The 23,920-nt window shown below is 50.0% G+C and overlaps 1 protein-coding gene across 1 annotated transcript in view; it reads right to left on the bottom strand.

Moving 5' to 3' along the window:
• Positions 1 to 5,825: 5,825 nt before the first annotated feature.
• fcgbp (Fc gamma binding protein) overlaps positions 5,826 to 23,920 on the bottom strand; it is a 317,136-nt gene continuing 299,041 nt past the window's right edge. The window contains exons 17-21 of the mRNA XM_072468845.1: positions 20,807 to 21,377; positions 14,780 to 14,979; positions 13,632 to 14,012; positions 8,519 to 8,814; positions 5,826 to 6,052 (exon numbers count right to left, since the gene is read on the bottom strand). Coding sequence (XP_072324946.1) covers positions 6,043 to 6,052; positions 8,519 to 8,814; positions 13,632 to 14,012; positions 14,780 to 14,979; positions 20,807 to 21,377 — 1,458 coding nt within the window. The 3' untranslated portion in view covers positions 5,826 to 6,042. The remainder of the gene's footprint in view (positions 6,053 to 8,518; positions 8,815 to 13,631; positions 14,013 to 14,779; positions 14,980 to 20,806; positions 21,378 to 23,920) is intronic.

Below are 23,920 nucleotides of genomic sequence, written 5' to 3'. Positions count from 1 at the left end.
TTTTAATATCCCAGTCAGTCTAATCCTATTCACCCCCTCACCCTTTAATACCCCACCCACTCTAATCCCATTCACCCTCTCACCCTTTAATATCCACCCAGCCCAATCCCATTCTCCACCTCACTCGCCCACCCTTTAATATCCCACCTAGTCTAATCCCATTCTGCGCACTCCCTTCTCTTTTTAATACCCCACCCAGTCTAATCCCACCCCCAACACTCCCAATACCCTTTAATATCCCACCCAGTCCAATCCCATTTTCCCCCTCACTCCTTGCACCCTTTGATATCTCACCGAGTCTGATCCCACACTCCCCCTCACCCTTTAATATCCCAACCAGTCTAATCCCATTCTCCCGCTCACTCCCCACATCCTTTAGTATCTCACCCACTCTAATCCCATTCTCCCCCCCCCCTTTAATATTCCACCGTCTAATCCCACTCTCCCCCTCACTCTCCACACCCTTTAATATCAGAGGCAGTCTAATCCCATTCTCCCACACTCCCTGCACCTTTTAATACCCCACCCACTCTAATCCCACTCCCAGCACCCTTTAATATCCGACCGAGTCTAATCCCACTCTCCCCCTCACTCCCCGCACCCTTTAATATCTGACCGAGTCTAATCCCATTCTCCCCCTCACTCCCCACACCCTTTAATATACGAGCCAGTCTAATCCAATTCTCTCACTCCCTTGCTGCACCCTTTAATATCCCACCTAGTCTAATCCCATTTTCTCCATCATTCCCCGCACCCTTTGATATTACAACCAGTCTAATCCCACTCCCACACTCCCTGCTCCTTTTGAAATCCCACCCAGTGTATTCCAACTCTCCCCCTCCATCCCCACACCCTTTAATATCACACCTGGCTAATCCCACTCTCCTCTCCACTCTATGAAATCCCACCCAGTCTAATCCCATTCTACCCCCTCACTCCCCACACCCTTTGATATCCCACCCAGTCTAATCCCACTCTCCCCCTCACTCCCCGCACCTTTTAATATCCCAGCCAGTCTAATCCTATTCACCCCCTGACCCTTTAATATCCCACCCACTCTAATCCCATTCTCCCTTTCACCCTTTAATATCCGCCCAGTCAAATCCCATTCTCCACCTCACTCGCCCACCCTTTAATATCCCACACAGTCTAATCCCATTCTCCCCTTCACTCCCTGCTTCCTGTAATATCCTTCTCAGTCTAATCCCACCTTGCCCCTCAATCGGCGCAATGTTTAGGATTCCACCCTGTCTAATCCCACTCTTCCCCTCAATCCCCACACACTTTAATATCGCACCTGGCTATATCCCACTCTCTCCACACTCTTTAATATCCCAACCAGTCTCATCCCACTCTCCTCCTGAATCCCCACACCGTTTAGTATTCAACCCAGTCTAATCCCACTCTCCTCCTGAATCCCCCCACCGTTTAGTATTCCACCCTGTCTAATCCCACTCTCCCCATCACACGCCACACCCTTTAATATCACATCTGGCTAATTCCATTCTCCCCACACCCATTAATATCCCTCCCACTCTCCTCACTCCTTGACATCCCACCGTGTCTAATCCCACTCTCCATCTCACTCATTGACACACCACCGAATTTAATCGCATCCTCCTCCTCATGTAACACCCTTTAATATCCTGCCCAGTCTAATCCCATTCTCCCTCTCACTTCCCGCACCCTTTAATATCCCGCCCAGTCTAATCCCATTCTTCCCCTCACTTTGCACACCATTTAATATCCTTGTCAGTCCAATCCCAATCGCCCCTCACTCCCCGCACCCTTTAGTATCTCACTCGGTCTAATCCCATTCTCCCCCTCCCTCCACGCACCTTTTAATATCCCAGCCAGTTTAATCCCCTGTCCCGCACTCCCTGCACCTTGGCTAATCCCACCATCACTCGCAGCACCGTTTAATGTCCCACCCAGTCTAATCCCACTCTCCCCGTCAATTCCCACACCCTTTAATATCACACCTGGCTAATCCCACTCCCCCACACCCTTTAATATCCTACCCAATCTAATCCCATTCTTCCCCTTCACACCCCAGCACCCTTTAATATCCCACCCAGTCTAATCCCATTCTTTCCCCTCCCACCCAGCACCCTTTATTTCTTTAAAAAAAATGTATTTTATTACAACTCCCATTCTTTCCCCTCCCTCCCAGCACCCTTTATTTATTTTAAAAAAAAATGTATTTTATTACAACTCCCAGCACCCTTTAATATCCCACCCAGTCCAATCCCATTCTCCTCCTCACTCATCCACCCTTTAATACCCCACCCAGTCTAATCCCTTTTGCCCCCTCACTCCTCGCTTCTTTTGATATCACACCCAGTCTAATCCCATTCTCCGCACTCCCTTCTCCTTTTAATACCCCACCCAGTCTAATCCAACCCCTAACACTCCCAATACCCTTTAATATCCCAGTCTAATCCCATTTCCCCCCTCACTCCTTGCACCCTTTGATATCCCACCCAGTCTAATCCCACTCTCCCCCTCACTTCCCATACCCTTAACATCCCAACCAGTCTAATTCCATTCTCCCGCTCACTCCCCACACCCTTTAGTATCCCACCAACTCGAATCCCATTCTCCCCCTTTAATATCCCACCGGGTCTAATCCCGCTCTCCCCCTCACTCTCCACACCCTTTAATATCCTAGGCAGTCTAATCCCACTCGCCCCCTCACTCCCCACACCGTTTAACATCCCAGCCAGTCTGATCACATTCTCCCATACTCCCTGCACCATTTAATATCCCACCTACTCTAATCCCACCCCATCACTCCCAGCACCCTTTAATATCGCATCAAGTCTAATCCCACTCTCCCCCACTCCCCATACCCTTTAATATCCCAGGCAGTCTAATTCCACTCTCTCCCTCACTCCCTGCACCTTTTAATATCCCACTCAGTCGAATCCCACTCTCCCTCTCACCCCCACACTATTTAATATCCCACTCAGTCTAATCCCACTCTCCCTCTCACCCCCACGCCATTTAATATACCAGCCAGTCTAATCCCACTCTCCCACTCACTTGCTGCACCCTTTAATACCCCACCGAGTCTAATCCCATTTTCTCCATCACTCCCCGCACCCTTTGATATTACAACCAGTCTAATCCCACTCTCCTGCACTCCCTGTTCCTTTTGATATCCCACCCAGTCGAATCCCACTCTCCTCCTCACTCCCCACGTCCTTTAATATCCCACCCAGTCTAATCCCATTCTCACATCACTTCCCGCACCCTTTGATATCCCACACAGTCTAATCCCATTCGCCCTCTCACTCCCCGCACCCTTTAATATCCTACCCAGCTGAATACCATTCTCCCCCAAAACTCCTCACACCCTTTACTATCCCACCCAGTCTAATCCTATTCTCCCCCTCACTCCCTGCACTCTTTAATATCACACCCACTCAAATCCCACTCTCTTCCTCACTCCTTGACATCCCACCATGTCTAATCCCACTCTCCTGCTCACTCATTGATACCCCATCTAATTTAATCCCATCCTCCTCCTCATGCCACAATCTTTAATATCCCGCCCAGTCTAATCCCATCCTCCCCCTCCCTCCACGCACCCTTTAATATCCCAGCCAGTTTAATCCCCTGTCCCGCACTCCCTGCACCTTTTCATATCCTACCAAGGCTAATCCCACCACCATTACTCGCAGCACCGTTTAATGTCCCACCCAGTCTAATCCCACTCTTCCCCTCAATCCCCACACCCTTTAATATCGCACCTGGCTAATCCCACTCTCTCCACACTCTTTAATATCCCACCTTTCTAATCTCAAACTCCTCTTGAATCCCCACGCCGTTTAGTATTCCACCCAGTATAATCCCACTCTCCCTCTCACACTCCACACCCTTTAATATCCCACCCAGTCTAATCCCATTCTCCCCTTCACTCCCTGCTTCCTTTAATATCCCACCCAGTCTAAACCCACTCTCCCCCACTCCCCATACCCTTTAATATCCCAGGCAGTCTAATTCCACTCTCTCCCTCACTCCCTGCACCTTTTAATATCCCACTCAATCTAATCCCACTCACCCCACCATTTAATATACCAGCCAGTCTAATCCCACTCTCCCACTCACTTGCTGCATCCTTTAATATCCCACCTAGTCTAATCCCATTTTCTCCATCACTCCTCGCACCCTTTGATATTACAACCAGTCTAATCCCACTCTCCTGCACTCCCTGTTCCTTTTGATATCCCACCCAGTCTAATCCCACTCTCCCCCTCACTCCCCATGTCCTTTAATATCCCACCCAGTCTAATCCCATTCTCACATCACTTCCCGCACCCTTTGATATCCCACCCTGTCTAATCCCATTCGCCCTCTCACTCCCCGCACCCTTTAATATCCCAGCCAGTTTAATACCCTGTCCCGCACTCCCTGCACCTTTTCATATCCTACCAAGGCTAATCCCACCACCATCACTCGCAGCACCGTTTAATATCCCACCCAGTCTAATCCCACTCTTCCCCTCAATCCCCACACCCTTTAATATCGCACCTGGCTAATCCCACTCTCTCCACACTCTTTAATATCCCACCTTTCTAATCCCACTCTCCCCCTCACTCCCCACGTCCTGTAATATCCCACCCAGTCTAATCCCATTCTCACATCACTTCCCGCACCCTTTGATATCCCACCCAGTCTAATCCCATTCGCCCTCTCACTCCCCGCACCCTTTAATATCCCACCCAGCTGAATCCCATTCTTCCCCAAAACACCTCACACCCTTTAATATCCCACCCAGTCTAATCCTATTCTCCCCCTCACTCCCTGCACTCTTTAATATTCCACCCACTCAAATCCCACTCTCCTCCTCACTCCTTGACATCCCACCATGTCTAATCCCACTCTCCTGCTCACTCATTGATACCCCATCTAATTTAATCCCATCCTCCTCCTCATGCCACAATCTTTAATATCCCGCCCAGTCTAACCAATCGTCCCCCTCCCTCCACGCACCCTTTAATATCCCAGCCAGTTTAATCCCCTGTCCCGCACTCCCTGCACCTTTTCATATCCTACCAAAACTAATCCCACCGCCATCACTCGCAGCACCGTTTAATGTCCCACCCAGTCTAATCCCACTCTTCCCCTCAATCCCCACCCCCTTTAATATCGCACCTGGCTAATCCCATTCTCTCCACACTCTTCTAATATCCCACCTTTCTAATCCCAAACTCCTCTTGAATCCCCACGCCGTTTAGTATTCCACCCAGTCTAATCCCACTCTCCCTCTCACACTCCACACCCTTTAATATCCCGCCCTGTCTAATCCCATTCTCCCCTTCACTCCCTGCTTCCTTTAATATCCTATTCCGTCTAATCCCACCTTCCCCCTCAATCGGCACATTTAGTATTCCACCCTGTCTAATCCCACTCTTCCCCTCAATCCCCACACCCTTTAATATCACACCCAGTCTAATCCCACTCTCCTCCTGAATCCCCACACCGTTTAGTATTCCACCCAGTCTAATCCCACTCTTCCCCTCAATCCCCACACCCTTTAATATCGCACCTGGCTATATCCCTCTTTTTCCACACCCTTTAATACCCCACCCAGTCTAATCCCACTGTCCTCCTGAATCCCCACACTTTTTAATATTTCACCCAGTCTAATCCCACTCTCCCTCTCACACTCCACGCCCTTTAATATCCCACCCAGTCTAATCCCATTCTCCCCCTCACACCCCACACCCTTTCATATCCCACCACTTTAATGTGTCTGCTGTGCATGTCCCAATGTTGTGTGATATCTCCCAGCGAATTAAAAAAACTCAGAGACCTGATTTTAAAATAAGAGCAAAAACCTCATTTTATTTGATCCTGTTTGTACAGTAAGATTAACCCACACCCTCCTTCAATTTATAGAATTCCTTCAACTTGATTCCCTGGTTCAACTCGGAACATATTCATTGGCCAGAATAGAATTGGCAGGACTTTTAAAGTGGCAGAGAATGCGTTACGTCTTCAGAGCAGCTTCATTCTGAGACTTGGCGACACTTCTTAAATTGAACTGGAAATAAAAAATATAAGGTAGAAATTATTCAATTGGAATTGAAAACAATTGTAGGTGGAGATTGACGAGTGACCCTGTTCAAGGTTTTTAAAATTAATAAAGTGGTTCTCAATTGAGTCAAGGTATAGAATACGATGGCCAAGCCCAGAAATAGAGGTCTGATAATTACTTATGGCATCAACTGGATTATTCTGTGTAGCTGTTTGCACAGTTATGTAGCTGTGTACTTGAACCCCGGACACAAAGGTCTTTCTGGACCCCACACTATCTCGCTTTGTACCATTTTGAACCGTTTTTAGGTAGAGGGTATACAGAATTATGAGAGGCATAGGGTAGATCGTAAGAATCTTGTCCCCATGGCAGAGATGTCTAAAACCAGAGGGCATAGGTTTAAAGCGAGGAGTAAGTGGTTTAGAGGGGCCCGGAGTGGGGTGGAATACACTGCCTGAGAGGGTTGAGGAGGCAGGTACTATCACAACATTAAAGAAGCATCCAGATGAGCACTTGAATCGCCAAGATGTAGTGGGCTCCAGACCAAGTGCTGACAAATGGGATTAGCACACATTGGTATTAGATGGTCAGCATAGACAGGGTGGGCCGAAGGGCCTGTATTTGTGCTGGATGATGACTTTACGACTTTATCTTTATGTCATCAGCAAATCTGGCTGTTTAACTTTCGATCTCGTTACCTGAGCCGTTAACGAATATCTGAGGACCAACACGTGGCCTTGTGGAGCTCCACGACTCACATCTTGTCAATTAGTGTAGCTGCCTTTCCTCCCAACTCTGTCTCCTATTGCTCAACCAGTCTCTGAATCCGCACCTCCGTTTCTTATGGTTGGCGGAGACACGGGCTGGTCTCGCGGATGTGCAGGTGTGCGGTGGACTCGTTCCACCCCCCCCCCTCCCCACCCCGAGTGAACCCCTGTTTGGACGGATTTCCCCATTGACCCCCGAACCCTCCCTCAGGAACTGGAGCCCCACAATCCGAGGCGCCTCACGGAAATGCCCTCCGTGCCCTTTCGCACTGCGCGGAGGGGTTTCCTGTATGGGCTGTTGCTGCACACCCTTCACCTCCTTTCCCTGAACAGTCGTCCGGACACGTCTTGGTGCGCCTTGTTGCTGTCCGACGGCGGAGGTCCCACTAGGGGGAGCTCTGCCCTTCAATCTTGGGGACCTGGGGTGGAGGGGGTTGCATGCAGCAGGTTACACTGGTTCATGGACTCCAAAGATGCCTGCCTTTTTTTGTGGCCTTGTGGAGTCCATGGATCATATCTACATTACATATTTTAGGCGGCACCCCCCCCTTTTTAGTTCCCTATCAAACCTTTTGCTAAAGTTTTGTTTGCACTTGAGCCCCATGCTCCTGATCTACAGGACCTGGTGTGGAGAGGGGCGGGGATGGAGGAGGACTTCTTCGTGAACTTGCTCCTGGGCCCGGCAAAGCGCGCCATTTATAGGTCCAGGCAGCAGGCGACAGAGGGGCCGTTCGACCGGACTGTCTGCCACTCTTCCACGGCTACATTTGCAGCTGGCTGCCCCTGGAGAGGGACCATATGGCCACCATCGAGGCCTTCCGTGCTCAGTGGGTACCACAGAGACTGGAGTGCTTTATTGACCCTTTTAATTTGATGTTTTTTCAGTTTCAGTTGCTCTTTGTTTTTGCTTAGGGCCCCTTTAAGGAGCGGGCCGGCCCCTTTTAATTTGTCTCAGTTTGTTTTAATTTATTTTACCTAGTTGAAGCTACCAAAATAGTTCAACCAGTCTCCGAATCACACCAATCATTTGGCTTCAGTTTCTACTGCAGGAAATAATATTTTTTATTGAGGGTCTTCATCATATTCAGTCTGGAGCTCAGACAGTATCCGATCAGCTACCTCTGTCACCCCTTCAAACAAATTCTAATCTCAGACAGAGAGAGGGAGTGGAGAGCAGGGGCAGGAAGAGAGGGAGAGAGAGAGACACACACGCACACGTACATAGGAAGGGAGAGAAACTGTGCAACAAGGGAGAGACGAAGGAGGGAAATTGATACAGAAGGGAAGTGAGCGATGGGGAGAGACAGAATGGGGAGAGATGGACGAATGATAAGGGGGGGGGGGGGGGAAGAGGGAGAGACACACACGCAAAAAGGGGAAGAGAGAGAGATATAGTTGGAGAGGGAGATATGCGGACACAGAGGGGCGAGAGATGGGAAGAGAGTGATGGAGGGATGACAGGAGAGAGAGAGACAGATGGAGGGATGATAAGAGGGGGAGAGCGAGATGGAGGTATGATATGAGGGGAGAGAGAGAGCAAAGGGGGGAATGGTAAAAGAGGAGAGAGGAACATACCTGTGAAGGGGAGAGGGGGATGGAGAGATAGAGAGAGACAGAAAGAAAGGGAGGGGGAGAGAGAGAGAGAGAGATACATATACATAGGGAATAAGTGAGGCGTGGCAAACGACCTGGTATGGAGACTTACCAGCTCGAGAACTCCTTTGCCAGCCATGCCCTGAAGTACTGCTGAATGTCAGTAGTGACCTTCCCATCGGGCATCCTCAACTCGCCATTGCTGCTGCCATCAAACTTTCCACATGCGCCACACAGCTGGTTCCGGAATGTGTCAGCCAGAGTTACAGTGAAATCCCCAAATCCCCGGAATGTCAGCTCAACCTTGGCAGAGTGCTGCACGATCACTGCTCCCTGTCCAACCCTGATGGTCACTTTGGAGGTGGCTTTGAATGGCAGCTGGTCTTGTTTGACTTGGTGTCCATTCACCTGAGGTAGGAAAAGGTGGCATTACACAACTTGGATAATCTGCCATGTCTATCACTCCTCCATTCATCGATCAATCCAATCACATGTCCTCCTGTACATCCATCAATCATACATCTATCCATATAATCTGTCCCTTCATTCATCCATCACCCATCTATTCATCCAATCTATCCCTCCATCCATCACCCATCTATTCATCCAATCTATCCCTCCATCCACCCATCACCCATCTATTCATCCAATCTGTGCCTCTATCCATCACCCATCTATTCATCCAATCTTTCCCTTCATTCATCCATCACCCATCTATTCATCCAATCTATCCATCACCCATCTATCCATCGAATCTATCTCTCCATACATCCACCACTCATCTATCCATCCAATCTATCCCTCCATCCATCCATCCATCACCCATCTATTCATCCAATCCATCCCTCCATTCATCCATCACCCATCTATCCATCCAATCTATACCTCCATCTATCCATCCAATCTATCCCTCCATCCATCACCCATCTATCCATCCAATCTATCCCTCCATCTAGCACCTATCCTTCCAATCTATCCCTCCATCCATCACCCATCTATTCATCCAATCTATCCCTCCATTCATCACCCACCTATTCATCCAATCTATCCCTCCATTCATCACCCACCTATTCATCCAATCTATCCCTCCATTCATCACCCATCTATCCATCCAATCTGTCACTCCCATTGTCATGTGAGAGTACCTTTAAGAAATGGGTGTTTATTACTGCAGTGATGTCAGAGGGTGGGTGGAGCTGGGCTGTGTCAGCTTTTTTACTTTCGTTTTAGGCTGTTTGCTGCAGGGTATATTTTAGTTTTGTTTTCAGAGCTGGATAGCTGCAGTCACAGCCAGAAGGTGTATGAGTCTCTCTCTCTGTAATCTAAAAACTGTAAATCGATCCTTTGGTGATTTAAAACTAATAATTGCTCTCCGTAGTGACTTGAACCTGATGTGCTTCTGTTAAAAGTTCTTTTTTAAGTCTTATGGATGTTAAAAGGAAAACTAAAAGGATTACTTAGTGTCGTATTCTTTGGGGGTTATATTTGAATTAATGGTTACTAAGATGTTAACTGTATATTTTAAAAAGGTTAACTTGAGTTCATAGAATAAACATTGTTTTGCTTTAAAAAATAGTTTTCTATTTCTGCTGTCCCAAACCTGTAGAGTGGGCCGTGTGCTCCCCATACCACAATCTAGTAAAAGTTGTGGGTCAGGTGAACTCCATGATACACTTTGGGGTTCTCTAAACCCTGGGCCATAACACCATTTATCTATCCATCCAATCTATCCCTCCATCCACCCAGCACCCATCTATCCATCCAATTTGTCCCTCCATCCATTGCATATCTTTCAATCTATCCAATTTGACCCTCCATCCATCAATCACCCATCTATCTATTCAGTGTGCTCCTCTGTCCACCAACCCATCACCCAGCTTTCTCTCCAATTTGTATCTCCATTCACCACCCATCGACACATCTAATTGTCTGTCCGTTCTGCTGTTTGTCTGTTATTATTATTATTATTCCGTCTCTCTGTCTGTTTTTACACACACACACACACACACACTCCCAACCCCACCCACACATGCACAGTAGTGTAGCTCCTCCAGCCCACACCAACAGATCACACTCTTTAGATCAAATAGTTTGGATGGGGTGGTGTTTGTGCAGTGTGTCCAGGAAGCTTTTCTAACACAGTATGTAGATTGTCCGACCAGAGGAGGGGCAATATTGGATTTAGTACTTGGTAATGAACCAGGGCAAGAGACAGATTTGTTAGTGGGGGAGCATTTTGGAGATAGTGACCACAATTCTGTGACTTTCACTTTAGTAATGGAGAGGGATAGGTACGTGCAACAGGGCAAGGTTTACAATTGGGGGAAGGGTAAATACGATGTTGTCAGACAAGAATTGAAGTGTATAAGTTGGGAACATAGGCTGGCAGGGAAGGACCAAAGTGAAATGTGGAACTTGGTCAAGGAACAGGTGCTACGTGTCCTTGATATGTATGTCCCTGTCAGGCAGGGAAGAGATGGTCGAGTGAGGGAACCATGGTTGACAAGAGAGGTTGAATGTCTTGTTAAGAGGAAAAAGGAGACTTATGTAAGGCTGAGGAAACAAGGTTCAGACAGGGCATTGGAGGGATACAAGATAGCCAGGAGGGAACTGAAGAAAGGGATTAGGAGAGCTAAGAGAGGGCATGAACAATCTTTGGTGGGTAGGATCAACGAAAACCCCAAGGCCTTTTACACATATGTGAGAAATATGAGAATGACTAGAGTGAGGGTAGGTCCGATCAAGGACAGTAGCGGGAGATTGTGTATTGAGTCTGAAGAGATAGGGAGGTCTTGAATGAGTACTTTTCTTCTGTATTTACAAATGAGAGGGGCGATATTGTTGGAGAGGACAGTGTGAAACAGATTGGTAAGCTCGAGGAAATACTTGTTAGGAAGGAAGATGTGTTGGGCATTTTGAAAAACTTGAGGATAGACAAGTCCCCCGGGCCTGACGGGATATATCCAAGGATTCTATGGGAAGCAAGAGATGAAATTGCAGAGCCGTTGGCAATGATCTTTTTGTCCTCACTGTCAACAGGGGTGGTACCAGGGGATTGGAGAGTGGCGAATGTCGTGCCCCTGTTCAAAAAAGGGACTAGGGATAACCCTGGGAATTACAGGCCAGTTAGTCTTACTTCGGTGGTAGGCAAAGTAATGGAAAGGGTACTGAAGGATAGGATTTCTGAGCATCTGGAAAGACACTGCTTGATTAGGGATAGTCAGCACGGATTTGTGAGGGGTAGGTCTTGCCTTACAAGTCTTATTGAATTCTTTGAGGAGGTGACCAAGCATGTGGATGAAGGTAAAGCAGTGGATGTAGTGTACATGGATTTTAGTAAGGCATTTGATAAGGTTCCCCATGGTAGGCTTATGCAGAAAGTAAGGAGGCATGGGATAGTGGGAAATTTGGCCAGTTGGATAACGAACTGGCTAACCGATAGAAGTCAGAGAGTGGTGGTGGATGGCAAATATTCAGCCTGGATCCCAGTTACCAGTGGCATACCGCAGGGATCAGTTCTGGGTCCTCTGCTGTTTGTGATTTTCATTAATGACTTGGATGAGGGAGTTGAAGGGTGGGTCAGTAAATTTGCAGACGATACGAAGATTGGTGGAGTTGTGGATAGTAAGGAGGGCTGTTGTCGGCTGCAAAGAGACATAGATAGGATGCAGAGCTGAGCTGAGAAGTGTCAGATGGAGTTTAACCCTGAAAAGTGTGAGGTTGTCCATTTTGGAAGGACAAATATGAATGCGGAATACAGGGTTAACGGTAGAGTTCTTGGCAATGTGGAGGAGCAGAGAGATCTTGGGGTCTATGTTCATACATCTTTGAAAGTTGCCACTCAAGTGGATAGAGCTGTGAAGAAGGCCTATGGTGTGCTCGCGTTCATTAACAGAGGGATTGAATTTACCAGCCGTGAGGTGATGATGCAGCTGTACAAAACTTTGGTAAGGCCACATTTGGAGTACTGTGTACAGTTCTGGTCGCCTCATTTTAGGAAGGATGTGGAAGCTTTGGAAAAGGTGCAAAGAAGATTTACCAGGATGTTGCCTGGAATGGAGAGTAGTTCTTACGAGGAAAGGTTGAGGGTGCTAGGCCTTTTCTCATTAGAACGGAGAAGGATGAGGGGCGACTTGATAGAGGTTTATAAGATGATCAGGGGAATAGATAGAGTAGACAGTCAGAGACTTTTTCCCCGGGTGGAACAAACCATTACAAGGGGACATAAATTTAAGGTGAAAGGTGGAAGATATAGGAGGGATATCAGAGGTAGGTTCTTTACCCAGAGAGTAGTGGGGGCATGGAATGCACTGCCTGTGGAAGTAGTTGAGTCGGAAACATTAGGGACCTTCAAGCAGCTATTGGATAGGTACATGGATTATGGTAAAATGATATAGTGTAGATTTATTTGTTCTTAAGGGCAGCACGGTGGCATTGTGGATGGCACAGTTGCTTCGCGGCTCCGGGGTCCCGGGTTCGGTTCCGGCTTGGGTCGCTGTCTGTGCGGAGTCTGCACGTCCTCCCCGTGTCTGCGTGGGTTTCCTCCGGGTGCTCCAGTTTCCTCCCACAGTCCAAAGGTGTGCAGGTTTGGTGAATTGGCCAATGATAAATTGCCCTTAATGTCCAAAATTGCCCTTGGTGTTGGGTGGAGGTGTTGAGTTTGGGTAGGGTGCTCTTTCCAAGAGCTGGTGCAGACTCAAAGGGCCGAATGGCCTCCTTCTGTGCTGTAAATTCAATGATAATCTATGATTACTCTAGGACAAAGGTTCGGCACAACATCGTGGGCCGAAGGGCCTGTTCTGTGCTGTATTTTCTATGTTCTATGTAACAGAGCAGCGAAGCGCCCTAGGGTCAGATGAACCCCCTCAAGGACAACCCAATGCAGGGGGATGTAATCCTGGTGGGGGAATGGTCATTTTGGGGGGGGGCCAGCAATGGCCACTTGTGGGGGGTCATGGTCACTTCTTGGGGGCAGGGGAATGCAATGATAGGGATGATGGTCGCCTCATTGATGGGGAATAAGGGATTGCTCAATTCAGGGTGAAGGAAATGGATGGTCACCATGGTGGTGAGGGTGGTCACTTCGTAGGAGAGACGGACTCCTCAGAGGGATGGTCACCAGACGTTCTTTACTGGAGCTATTTTTTGCAAATATTAGGTACAGCATGCAAAATACAGTGGACCACATGGAGTGTGCCCATGGAGTCTCCGGACCCGGTGCTTACCCAGATAGTCTTCTCCTCAGTAACAGCGATGAAGGCACCCTCAAAATACACATAGATGGCCACTGCGCCCAGCTTCCCTTGCTTGCTGCAGGCCTTGAACTCGACCAGTGCTCGGAACCACTCCGCTGAGTGCTGGTCGCAGATCGAGGCCACCTCATATATCCCTGGTGCTTGGACCTCTGCGGCCTTGCCATTGAAGGTGTCCAGCTTCTGGCCTCCTGTGATTGAGCAGACACCTCTCTTGCTGTAGCAGCCTCGCACCCCATTCCTAAGATCGCAGACTTCACTTGCTGGGCAGGTCACCTTCTCGCAAATCACCGCGCCAGTGGGGTAGCAGGTACACTTTTCCACACAGTTCCGTGTTAAGATAGTCTCCTCCGCCTGAAAGCAATGGAGAACAGGCCTGTAACATACCATCAAATCAGGGTTCAGGAAGAGCCCATTCCATCCAATAGATCCCTGTTTCATATGAGCCACCAGCCACCCCCCTCTTCAACTCCACCCCCCCCCCCCATCATCATCATATCCTTCTATTCCTCTCTCCCACATGTGTTTATTCAGCTTCCTCCCCTTAAATACATCAACATGATCACCACAATCACTGCCTGTCGGTGCAAGGCCCAGATTCTCCCCACTCCCTGTAAGAGTGAGTCCCACATTTTCTCCCACATTCGGCCCAGCCTGTCTGTGCAGTCTCTTTGAAAGATCTATCCAATTTGTCCCCACTCACCCCCCTGCTCTTCACCCCCACATTCCTGCAAATTTCCCCCTTCCATTATTTCTCCAACTCCCCCCTTTGACAGTTCCTATTGAATCTGCTTCTACCGCCCTTTCAGGCAGCACCTTCCAGATCACAACAACTCGCTGTGTGTGAAATAAAAATTCTCCTCATCTCCCCCATCCCTCTGGTTCTTTTATCGATTCGCTTCAACCTGTGTCCCCCTCTGCAAAGGTCCCAGTACACTGTCCCCATTAACACTCCCAGGACAGGCATAGCACAGGGTTAGATAAAGAGTTAAGCTCCCTCTACACTGTCTCCATCAAACACTCCCAGAAGACGTACAGCACAGGATTAGATACAGAGTAAAGCTCCCTCTACACTGGCAGATTGGGGTACAAATAGTGGAATTCTCAGCAATGTGGGTTACCTGGAAATATCTTCCTTCATTGATGCAGCCACAGGTTTCCATGGGAACGCACTCACTGCCACTGAAGACGTAACCAGCATCGCACTGACAGCCCTCGGAGCACGTTCCATCACAGCCACTCGGCGCAATAATTTCAGAACAGGTCGCTTCACAAGTATCGGCGCAGAGCTCGTAGTGGCTGTTCACTGGGCAAGAGAGAGCTATGGGGAGGGAAGGAAAAAGAGGAACATCCTTATACAGTGGAAAGGACGACAGGGATACTCCCCAAAGGCAGGCCCAGTTTCCTGGAAATTCGCAGGCCCTGAGCTCATCTGTCCCCACAGGGTGACATGGGTTAAAATTGCAGAAAGATTGAACTGAGGTGGAGGGTTTGAGAAGATGGATGGGTGGGGATTGAGAAATACGGAGAGATGGTGGGTAGGTGGGGGATTGAGAGATACGGAGAGATGGTGGATAGGTGGGGGATTGAGGGATACGGAGAGATGGTGGGTAGGTGGGGGAGTGAGGGATACAGAGAGATAGTGGGTCGGTGGGGGATTGAGGGATATGGAGTGATGGTGGGTCAGTGGGGGATTGAGGGATACGGAGAGGTGGTGGGTAGGTGGGGGATTGAGGGATACGGGGAGAATGTGGGTAGTTGGGGATTGAGGGATATGTGGAGAATTTGGGTAGGTGGTCATTGGGAGATATGGGAGGAGTTGGGTAGGTGGGGATTGAGGGACACTGGAAGAAGAGATGGTGGGGATTTAGGGATCTGAGGAGATAGTGGGATTAAAGGTCAGCATTAAAAGCAGGATTAGAACTTCCGGTGGTGGCTATGGAGTGAGTGGTTGCACATTTGGAGGCTCCTGCTTGATGTGGAATTTTTTGGTCCTTTCTCACCCGATTTTGGGTGTGTTTGCTGGTGTGGGGTGCATGAGCTCTGGGGAATTGCAGTACTCCACCGGTGAGGCCGGTTTCCGGTTAACAAGACGAGGAGTGCAACATGTAAGCAGCAGCTTGAGCGAAAGTTTAAGCCACACAGGAAAAGATGGCGGAGGGTGCTGGGGCCTTGTTGCCTGCCCAGTGATCCGCCGAACAGCTTGTGGACTTTTTGAATGCAAAGTTCCAGCGGCAGAGACTGGAGGCCTCAGAAGACCCGGTAGAGGTGGTGGAGCTGCTTAGGACAGCTATCGAGAGAGTGGAGCAGAGGTTGGAGGGGAAGGTCTGACACTCCAGAAGGTGGAGGAGTCGGTGGGAGAGCTTGAGGACTGGTGTCCAAGCTGGAGGCAGAGATGGTCCTCGTGAATAGCCATAAGAGGTTGAGGGAGAAGGTGGAGGACCTCTAGAACCGTTCCAGGAGGCAAAATCTCCGGATTGAGGGGATTGAGGGAACGCAGGCCGTATGTGGCGAGTATGTTGGAAACATTGGTGGGGGAGGGGGTCTTTGGCTGTCCTCACGAGGTGGATCGAGCACACAGAGCACTGTGGAGGAGGCCGAAGATGGGAGCTGCTGAGGGTGAGGTTGGTTCAGCTGCATTGTTTTCTCGATGAGGGGAATAAGAGGTGAGTCGGTTATAATCGGATCAAGGCTGCCATCTACAAGGAAGGGGTGAGGTCAGGGGTGTTGTTCCTGCTCATCTGCGGGCCACACACCAGAATCGAGAGTTTTATTTTGACACGCCGGAGGAGGCAAGTGAATTTATGAGAGACTAAGGATTGGGTGGAGTGCGAGGACACTGAACTCTGGAGCTGCTGCAGTGGGGAATGTGGGTTTGCACGCCGAGCAGATTGTTGTGCAGTGTCATGTAAGCCTACTTCTGACACTAATAAAGATTATTATTATTACTGAATGAATATGGGTGCAGAGTGGGTGAGTGGGTTTTTTACTGGTTTTGAGGAGTTGCGGGTGAAAGATGGTTGTGGGGAAGGAGGGTAGGAGGAGGCATCGAGTGGGGTGACCATGCTAGCTGGTTGGCTAGTTAATGGAAGTGACGTGGAGGAGGGAGGGGTGGTTGTTTTTGTTTATGATTTTAGTTTGGGGGGGTGGGGGGGGGGGTCTGGGGAGGGATGCTGACGTGGGTGCTGTTGATGTGGTGCAGTTGGTTAAGAGAGGATGAATGGGCCAAACAGTCGCACATTTTCACACATTTAAGGAGTTTCAAGGCGGACACTGGTTCTTCAGAAGATGCACCGGAAACTGGGGGACCAGACGAAGTTGAGGAAGGGCTGGGTAGGACAGGTGTTCCACTCGGGGCTGGTCAACAAGAGGATGACCTTGGAGGTCGGCAGAATTGTAACTGACCCTAGGGGTAGGTTTGTGATTGTGAGCAAGAAGCTCAAGGGGACGCCTGTGCTGCGAGTGAATGTTTATGCCCCTAACTGGAACATTGTGGATTTCCCGATGCGGGTTTTAGGGAAGATTCGGAATCTGGACACCCAGAGGCTGATTATGGGGGGAGATTTTAACATGGTTCTGGATCGGAGATTAGACCGGTCATGCCCTGTGTCCCTGAAAGTTTCGGCCACGGCGAGGGTTATGACGCGAATCGGAGGGAGGGGGGGGGTGGTGGCGGATGGCGACGTTTGAGGCGCCGAGGGCGAAGGAGTTTTCGTATTTCCCGCACGTGCACCGGGTGTACTCCACCAGGGTTGATTTCTTTGTTTTGGACAAGGCGTTGATGATGGGGGGGGGTGGTTTGGATCGGAGTACTCGGCGATTGTGGTCTCAGACCACGCGCTGCATTGGGTGGAGTTCCCAAGGGTTGAGGAGACGAAGGTGTAGATTTAGGGGCCCCGATTGGGCTGGGGGAGGTGATGGATTGCGTGGGGACGGTGCAGGCGGGGAAAGATGGGCTTCCAGACGAGTTTTAAAACAAGTTTGGGTGGGAGCTGGGACCCCTGCTCTTGGGGATGTATAATGAGTGGATGGTGAAGAGGGAGCTCCCCCAACGCTGTCGCAGCTTCTATGTTGCTCATTTTAAAGAAGGATAAGGACTTGGTGCAGTGTGGGTCATACCGCCCAATTTTGCTACTGAACGTAGGCGCAAAGTTGTTGGTGAAGGTGCTGGAGTCGCGTTGCGTGCCGGGGGTGATGGGGGGGACCAGACGGGGTGCATGAAGGGGCGGCAGCTGTCAGTGAATGTACGGAGGCTGCTTAATGTTATTATGATGCCCTCGGAGGACAGAGAAGTGGAAACGATGCTGGCAATGGACGTGGAGAAGGTGTTTGATTGGGTTGGATGGGTGTATCTGTTTGAGTTGTAGAGGCACTTCGGGTTTGGGCAGGAGTTTGTGGATTGGGTTCGTTGCTGTACAAGGCATCTCAGGCTAGCGTCTGGACAAACAAGGTTAGTTCAGATTATTTTGGGCTACACCGGAGGACGAGGTAAGGGTGCCTGCTCTCCCCGAAGCTCTTTGCCCTGGTGATAGAAACTTTGGCAATGTCGCTTAGGGGGTCAAGAGGGTGGAGGGGGGTTGAGCGGAGGGGTGGGGGTCGAACACCGAGTTTCGTTGTACACAGATTACCTCCTGTTATAGGACCTGGTTGGGAGCTTCGATAGGATCATGGGGATTCTGGGTGAATTTGGTCGCTTTTCGAGGTACAAGCTGAATATCGGGAAAAGCAAGGTGTTCCCAATTAATGCACGGACAGGAGAGGAGGCTGGGGGAGTTGCCCTTTCCAGTGGTGAGGGCCGAGCTTTCGGCTATCTTGGGGATACAGGTGGTGCGGGGTGAGGCCCAGCTACACAAGCTGAACCTGGCGCGGCTGTTGGAGGGAATGAAGCCGGATTACAAAAGGTGAGTTGAGTTGCCAATATATTTAAAAAAAAAAAAAATTTTGAATCACCAATAATTTTTTAAATCCAATTAAGGGGCAATTTAGCATGGCCAAACCACCTAACATGCACATCTTTGGGTTGTGGGAGTGAAACCCATGCAGATACGGGGAGAATGTGCAAACTTCACACGGACAGTGAGCCAGGGCCCGGATTCGAACCCGGGTCCTCAGCGCCGCAGTCCCAGTGCTAACCACTGTGCCACATGCTGCCCTGTTGCCAATATCTTTGGTGGGCAGTGTGCAGTCAGTGACGATGACAGTGCTGACAACGTTTTTGTTTGTGTTTCAGAACCTTCCGGGTTTTGTTCCTATGTCCTTTTTCAGGATGGTGAATGGATTGATTTTGAGATCTGTGTGGGCAGGGAAGGCTCCACGGGTGAGGAGGATGTCCTTGGAGAGGGAACAACGTGGGGGGGCACGGCTAGCATTGCTGAGCTTGTTGAATTACTACTGGGCAGCAGACATGACAATGGCTAGGAAATGGCGGTGGAGGAGCAGTGGGTATGGGGGTGGATGGAGGTGACCTTGCATAAGGGGAGCGGTTTAAGGGCACTGTTGGTGGCGCCCCTTCTGCTCTCGCCAGTTCGGTATTCCACGAGTCCGGTGGAACCACGTACACATGCTTTGGCCATGCCTAAGGCTGAGGGAGTTTTGGAAGGGATTTTCAGACGTAATGTCAAAGATTCGGGTAGTAGCTCCGAATCCAGAGGTGACGATATTTGGAGTGTCGGAGGGTTCGGGAGTTCGTGTGGGGAGATAGGCCTTTATTGCTGTGTTGGCGGGATTCAGAGCCACCAAAGGCAGGGGTGTGGGTGAGCGATTTGGCAGAAGTTTTGCGTTTGGAAAATGTTTAGTTCGCCATTCGGGGGTGGAGGAGGGGTTCATCTTGAGGTTGAAGCTGTTTATTGACTTCTTCAAGGAGTATTGAGTCATCAGTGGGGTGGGGAGAGTTTACTTTTTGTTGGGGGGAGGAGAGATAGATTGGGAAAGGGAGGTGGATACCGGGGCGGCAGGGGCTGAGTGGGGGGCATGCAGGGAGGGAGGGGTTCTGCTCTGTTCCCTGTTGCTGCGGTTGGTTTCTGTATTTTTGTGAATATGCATATGTTAAAAATGCCTTCAATAAAATGTTTTTCCAAAAAGCAGGATTATCAGGTAAAAAGACATTTGTTGGGTTGAATTAAGACCATTCTGAAGGGAATATCCCAGTTGCTGTTGAGTTTGTACTAATCGAGAATTAATTCTCTGATGAACATGCAATCTCCAGCCCTGGTCTGCGTAATCCAGCACCATTACCTATGAACTAGGTAAACGAAGCATAGATTTTATAACTTACCTCGACTCAACACCCCTTCGTAATGGGGATAGGATTGAGGGGGGATGAAGAGAGTTGGAGGACCAATCAGCATTGTCACCCATGGACCCCCAGCTCTAGGTTAGTGTAGCTGTGCTGTGCAGCCTGTACCCAGGGTGCGGAGTGGAGGCTCCTGACAGCAAACCCCCACCTCCCCCGAGACCTGAGTCAGAGACCATCCACCTTCAGCGCCTCGTAGTTGTAGTCATAGAGTCGTACAGCACAGAAAAGGCCCCGTGGCCCATCGAGCCTGCACCGGCAATAACTACCCCAGTATCATGCGAATCCCATTTACCAGCACTTGTCCCACATCCTCGAATGTGGAGGTGTTTTATGTTCTCAAATCCCCTCGGAATCTCCTGCCCCTCACCCTAAAACTATGCCCCTTGTGATTGACCCTTCAACCGTGGGGAACAGCTGCTTCCTATTTACCCTGTTCAAACTCCTCATGTTCTGATACACCTCAATCATATCCCCCCCCCTCCTCCTTAGCCTTCTGTGCTCTAAAGAAAACAATCCAAGCCTATCCAGTCTCTCCTTATAGCCCAGATACTCCATCCCAGGCAACATCCTGGTGAATCTCCTCTATACCCTTCCAGTGCAATCAGCTCCTTTCTATAGTGAGGTGACCAGAACCTCACACAGTACTTCAGCTGCAGCCTAACCAATGTTCTGCACAGCTCCAACATAACCTCCTTGCTCTTGTATTCTATGCTGCGACTGATAAGTGTCTCAGCTGGTGAGCTGGACGAGCGGCAGCACCCAGTTTGAGCGACGGTTCCCTCCATCTGCAACCCCCCCACCCCCAAGTCTCTCCCCCGTCCCCACCGTACACACAGAATAATCCAATACTCACGACAGAAGTTCTTGTTTCTCCAGGATTTGATCTGGACACCGGCCGCCTGGCAGGCGATGGCATAAGCTTGGAGGCTGTTGCAGAGTACCTCAGTCTGCCCATCGGCTTCGCACAGGTCGTACACGCAGTTCTCGAAGAACGTTCCAGGCTTAATCACCTTGGCACAGGCGGCAAACGGCCCGTTGGCCTCTCGGAGGAGGCCGCAGGCTTTGCCCTGGCTGTACACGGAGGCCTTGCCTGCTTCGCACTTTGGACACTGGTCCCCGCAGCCGTCGTCACACTGCATCCCTCGGACAAACACCTTCCAGCTCGAGCCAAACACCGTCACGTCCTTGGTCGTCTTGCCGCTGGGCAGGGTGAACTCAAGCTTCTTTTCTCCCTTGTAGTTTCCACACAGACCACCCAGCTTCTCCTTGTAGGTGCTGGGGACCACCACCGCCACGAAATACACTGTGTCATACGTCACCCGCAGACCAAATCTTGTGCTGAGGACGATCTTGTTAGCTTCCTGGACCACTTTTACACTCTTACAGCGCAGCTGGAAGGGGAGATTGAACAATTCGCCATCGACCTGCGGGACACAGAGCGACCAGGTTATCACCCTCCAAGGCAGACTTGTTGTGATCCAGAATTCAATGCCCGAAAGGAACAGTGGACGCAGATTCAAAAGTAACAACAAATTATCTTTCCACCCCCATCTTGAACATCATAAAGGGTTCCCGTCACTGCACTGTTTTCGATAGAAACCTGACCCCGAGCCTCATAAGGAGAGAGAGAGAGACACACAGAGAGAGATGGAGCAAGAGACAGAGAGAGAGACCGAGAAAGGCAGAGACAGAGAGAGTCCGAGAGAAAGAGTGAGAAAAAGAGAGACAGTGAGAGAGATTCAAAGAGACACCGAGACAGAGCGAGAGAAAGACAGAGTGAGAGAGAGAGAGAGAAAGGGAGAGAGACGGTGAAAGAGAGATTCAGAGAGACAAACAGAGGGAGATTCACAGAGAGAGAGACACACACAGAGTGAAAGAGAGTGAGAGAGAGACACACAGTGAAAGGGACAAAGTGAGAGAGACCGAACGGAGCGAGAGAAAGACAGAGCGAGAGAGAGACAGAGAGGCAGTGAGCGATAGAGAGAGAGACAGATAGACAGAGTGAGAGAGATAGAAGAGAGAGAGAGTGAGAAACGGAGCGAGAGAGATAGAAGAGAGAGAGAGTGAGAAACGGAGCGAGGGAGACAGAGCAAGAGAGACAACGAGAGAGAGACAGAGAGAGAAAGAGCGAGAGAGAGAGCAACAGGGAAGGGAAGAGTGTGACAGAGAGAGAGAGAGAGAAAGACAGAGAGAGAGAGAGAGAGGCGGAGAGGTTTAGGGAAGGAATTCCAGAGCTCAGGGCCCCCCCAAGGCAGCTGAAGCATGGCCACCAATGGTGGAGCGATGGGAATCGGGGGATGCTCGAGAGGCAATAATTGGAGCAGCGCAGAGATCTCAGAGGATTGTAGGGGTTGGAGGAGGTTACAGAGATAGGGAGGGTTGTAGGGGCTGGAAGAGGTTACAGTGATAGGGAAGATTATAGGTGCTGGGGGAGGTTACAGTGATAGGGAGGGTTGTAGGGGCTGGAGGAGGTTACAGGGAGAGGGAAGATTATAGGTGCTGGGGGAGGTTACAGAGATAGGGAGGGTTGTAGGAGCTGGAGGAGGTGACAGAGATAGGGAGGGTTGTAGGGCTGGACGCGGTCACCAAGATAGGGAGGGTTGTAGTGGCTGGAAGAGGTTACAGAGATAGGGAGGAGTGGAGGAGGTTAAAGAGATAGGGAGGTTTGTAGGTGGCTGGAGGAAGTTAGGGTGATACGGGGAGGGTTGTAGGGACTTGATGAGGTTACAGAGATAGGGAGGGCCGTAGGGACTGCAGGAGGTTACAGAGATAGGGAGGACTGTAGGGGCTGGAGGAGGTTACAGAGATAGGGAGGGTTGTAGGGGCTGGAGGAGGTTATAGAGATAGGGAGGGTTGTAGGGGCTGGAGGAGGTTACAGAGATAGGGAGGGCCATAGGGACTGCAGGAGGTTACAGAGATAGGGAGGCTGGAGGAGGTTACAGAGAAATGGAGGGTTGTAGGGACTGCAGGAGGTTACAGAGATAGGAAGGACTGTAGGGACTTGATGATGTTACAGAGATAGGGAAAGTTGTACGGGCTGGAGGTGGTGACAGAGGGAGGGTTGTAGGGGCTGGAGGTGGTGACAGAGATAGGGAGGTTTGTAGGTGGCTGGTGAAAGTTAGAGAGATCGGGAGGGTTGTAGGGGCTGGAGGAGGTTACAGAGATAGGGAGAGTTGTAGGAGGTTACAGAGATAGGGAGGGTTGTAGGGGCTGGAGGAGGTTACAGAGATAGGGAGAGTTGTAGGGGCTGGCAGAGGTTACAGAGATAGGGAGGGTTGTAGGAGGTTACAGAGATAGGGAGGGTTGTAGGGGCTGGAGGAGGTTACAGAGATAGGGAGAGTTGTAGGGGCTGGCAGAGGTTACAGAGATAGGGAGGGTTGTAGGAGGTTACAGAGATAGGGAGGGTTGTAGGGGCTGGAGGAGGTTACAGAGCTATGGTTGAAGGTGGTTGGTGAAAGTTAGATAGGGAGGGTTGGAGCATGTTACAGAGATAGGGAGGGGAGTGGTTTCTGGAGGACGTTACAGAGATAAGGAGGGTTGTAGGGGCTGGAGGTGGTTACAGCAGTAGGGAGGTTGTAGGGGCTGGAGGAGGTTACAGAGATAGGGAGGGTAATGGGGGTTGAAGGAGGTTACTGATATAGAGAGGGGTGCAGGGGCTGAAGGAGGTTACAGATATAGGGAGGGTTGTAGGGGTGGGGGTGGAGGTGGTTACAAAGATAGGGACGGTTGTAGGAGGCCTGAGGAGTATACACAGGTAGAGAGGGGTGAAAGGTCTGGAGGAGGTAGATAGATAGAACATTACAGCGCAGTACAGGCCCTTTGGTCCTCGAAGTTGCGCCGACCTGTGAAACCACTCTAAAGCCCATCTAGACTATTCCCTTATCATCCATGTCTATCCAATGACCATTTGAATGCCCTTAGTGTTGGCGAGTCCACTACTGTTGCAGGCAGGGCATTCCACGCCCGT

Source organism: Scyliorhinus torazame, chromosome 12 (assembly GCF_047496885.1).
Source record: "Scyliorhinus torazame isolate Kashiwa2021f chromosome 12, sScyTor2.1, whole genome shotgun sequence".
NCBI classification, from domain to species: Eukaryota; Metazoa; Chordata; class Chondrichthyes; order Carcharhiniformes; family Scyliorhinidae; genus Scyliorhinus; species Scyliorhinus torazame.
The sequence above is the reverse complement of the archived record's forward strand: the minus strand, read 5'-3'. Positions and strand labels throughout refer to the sequence as shown.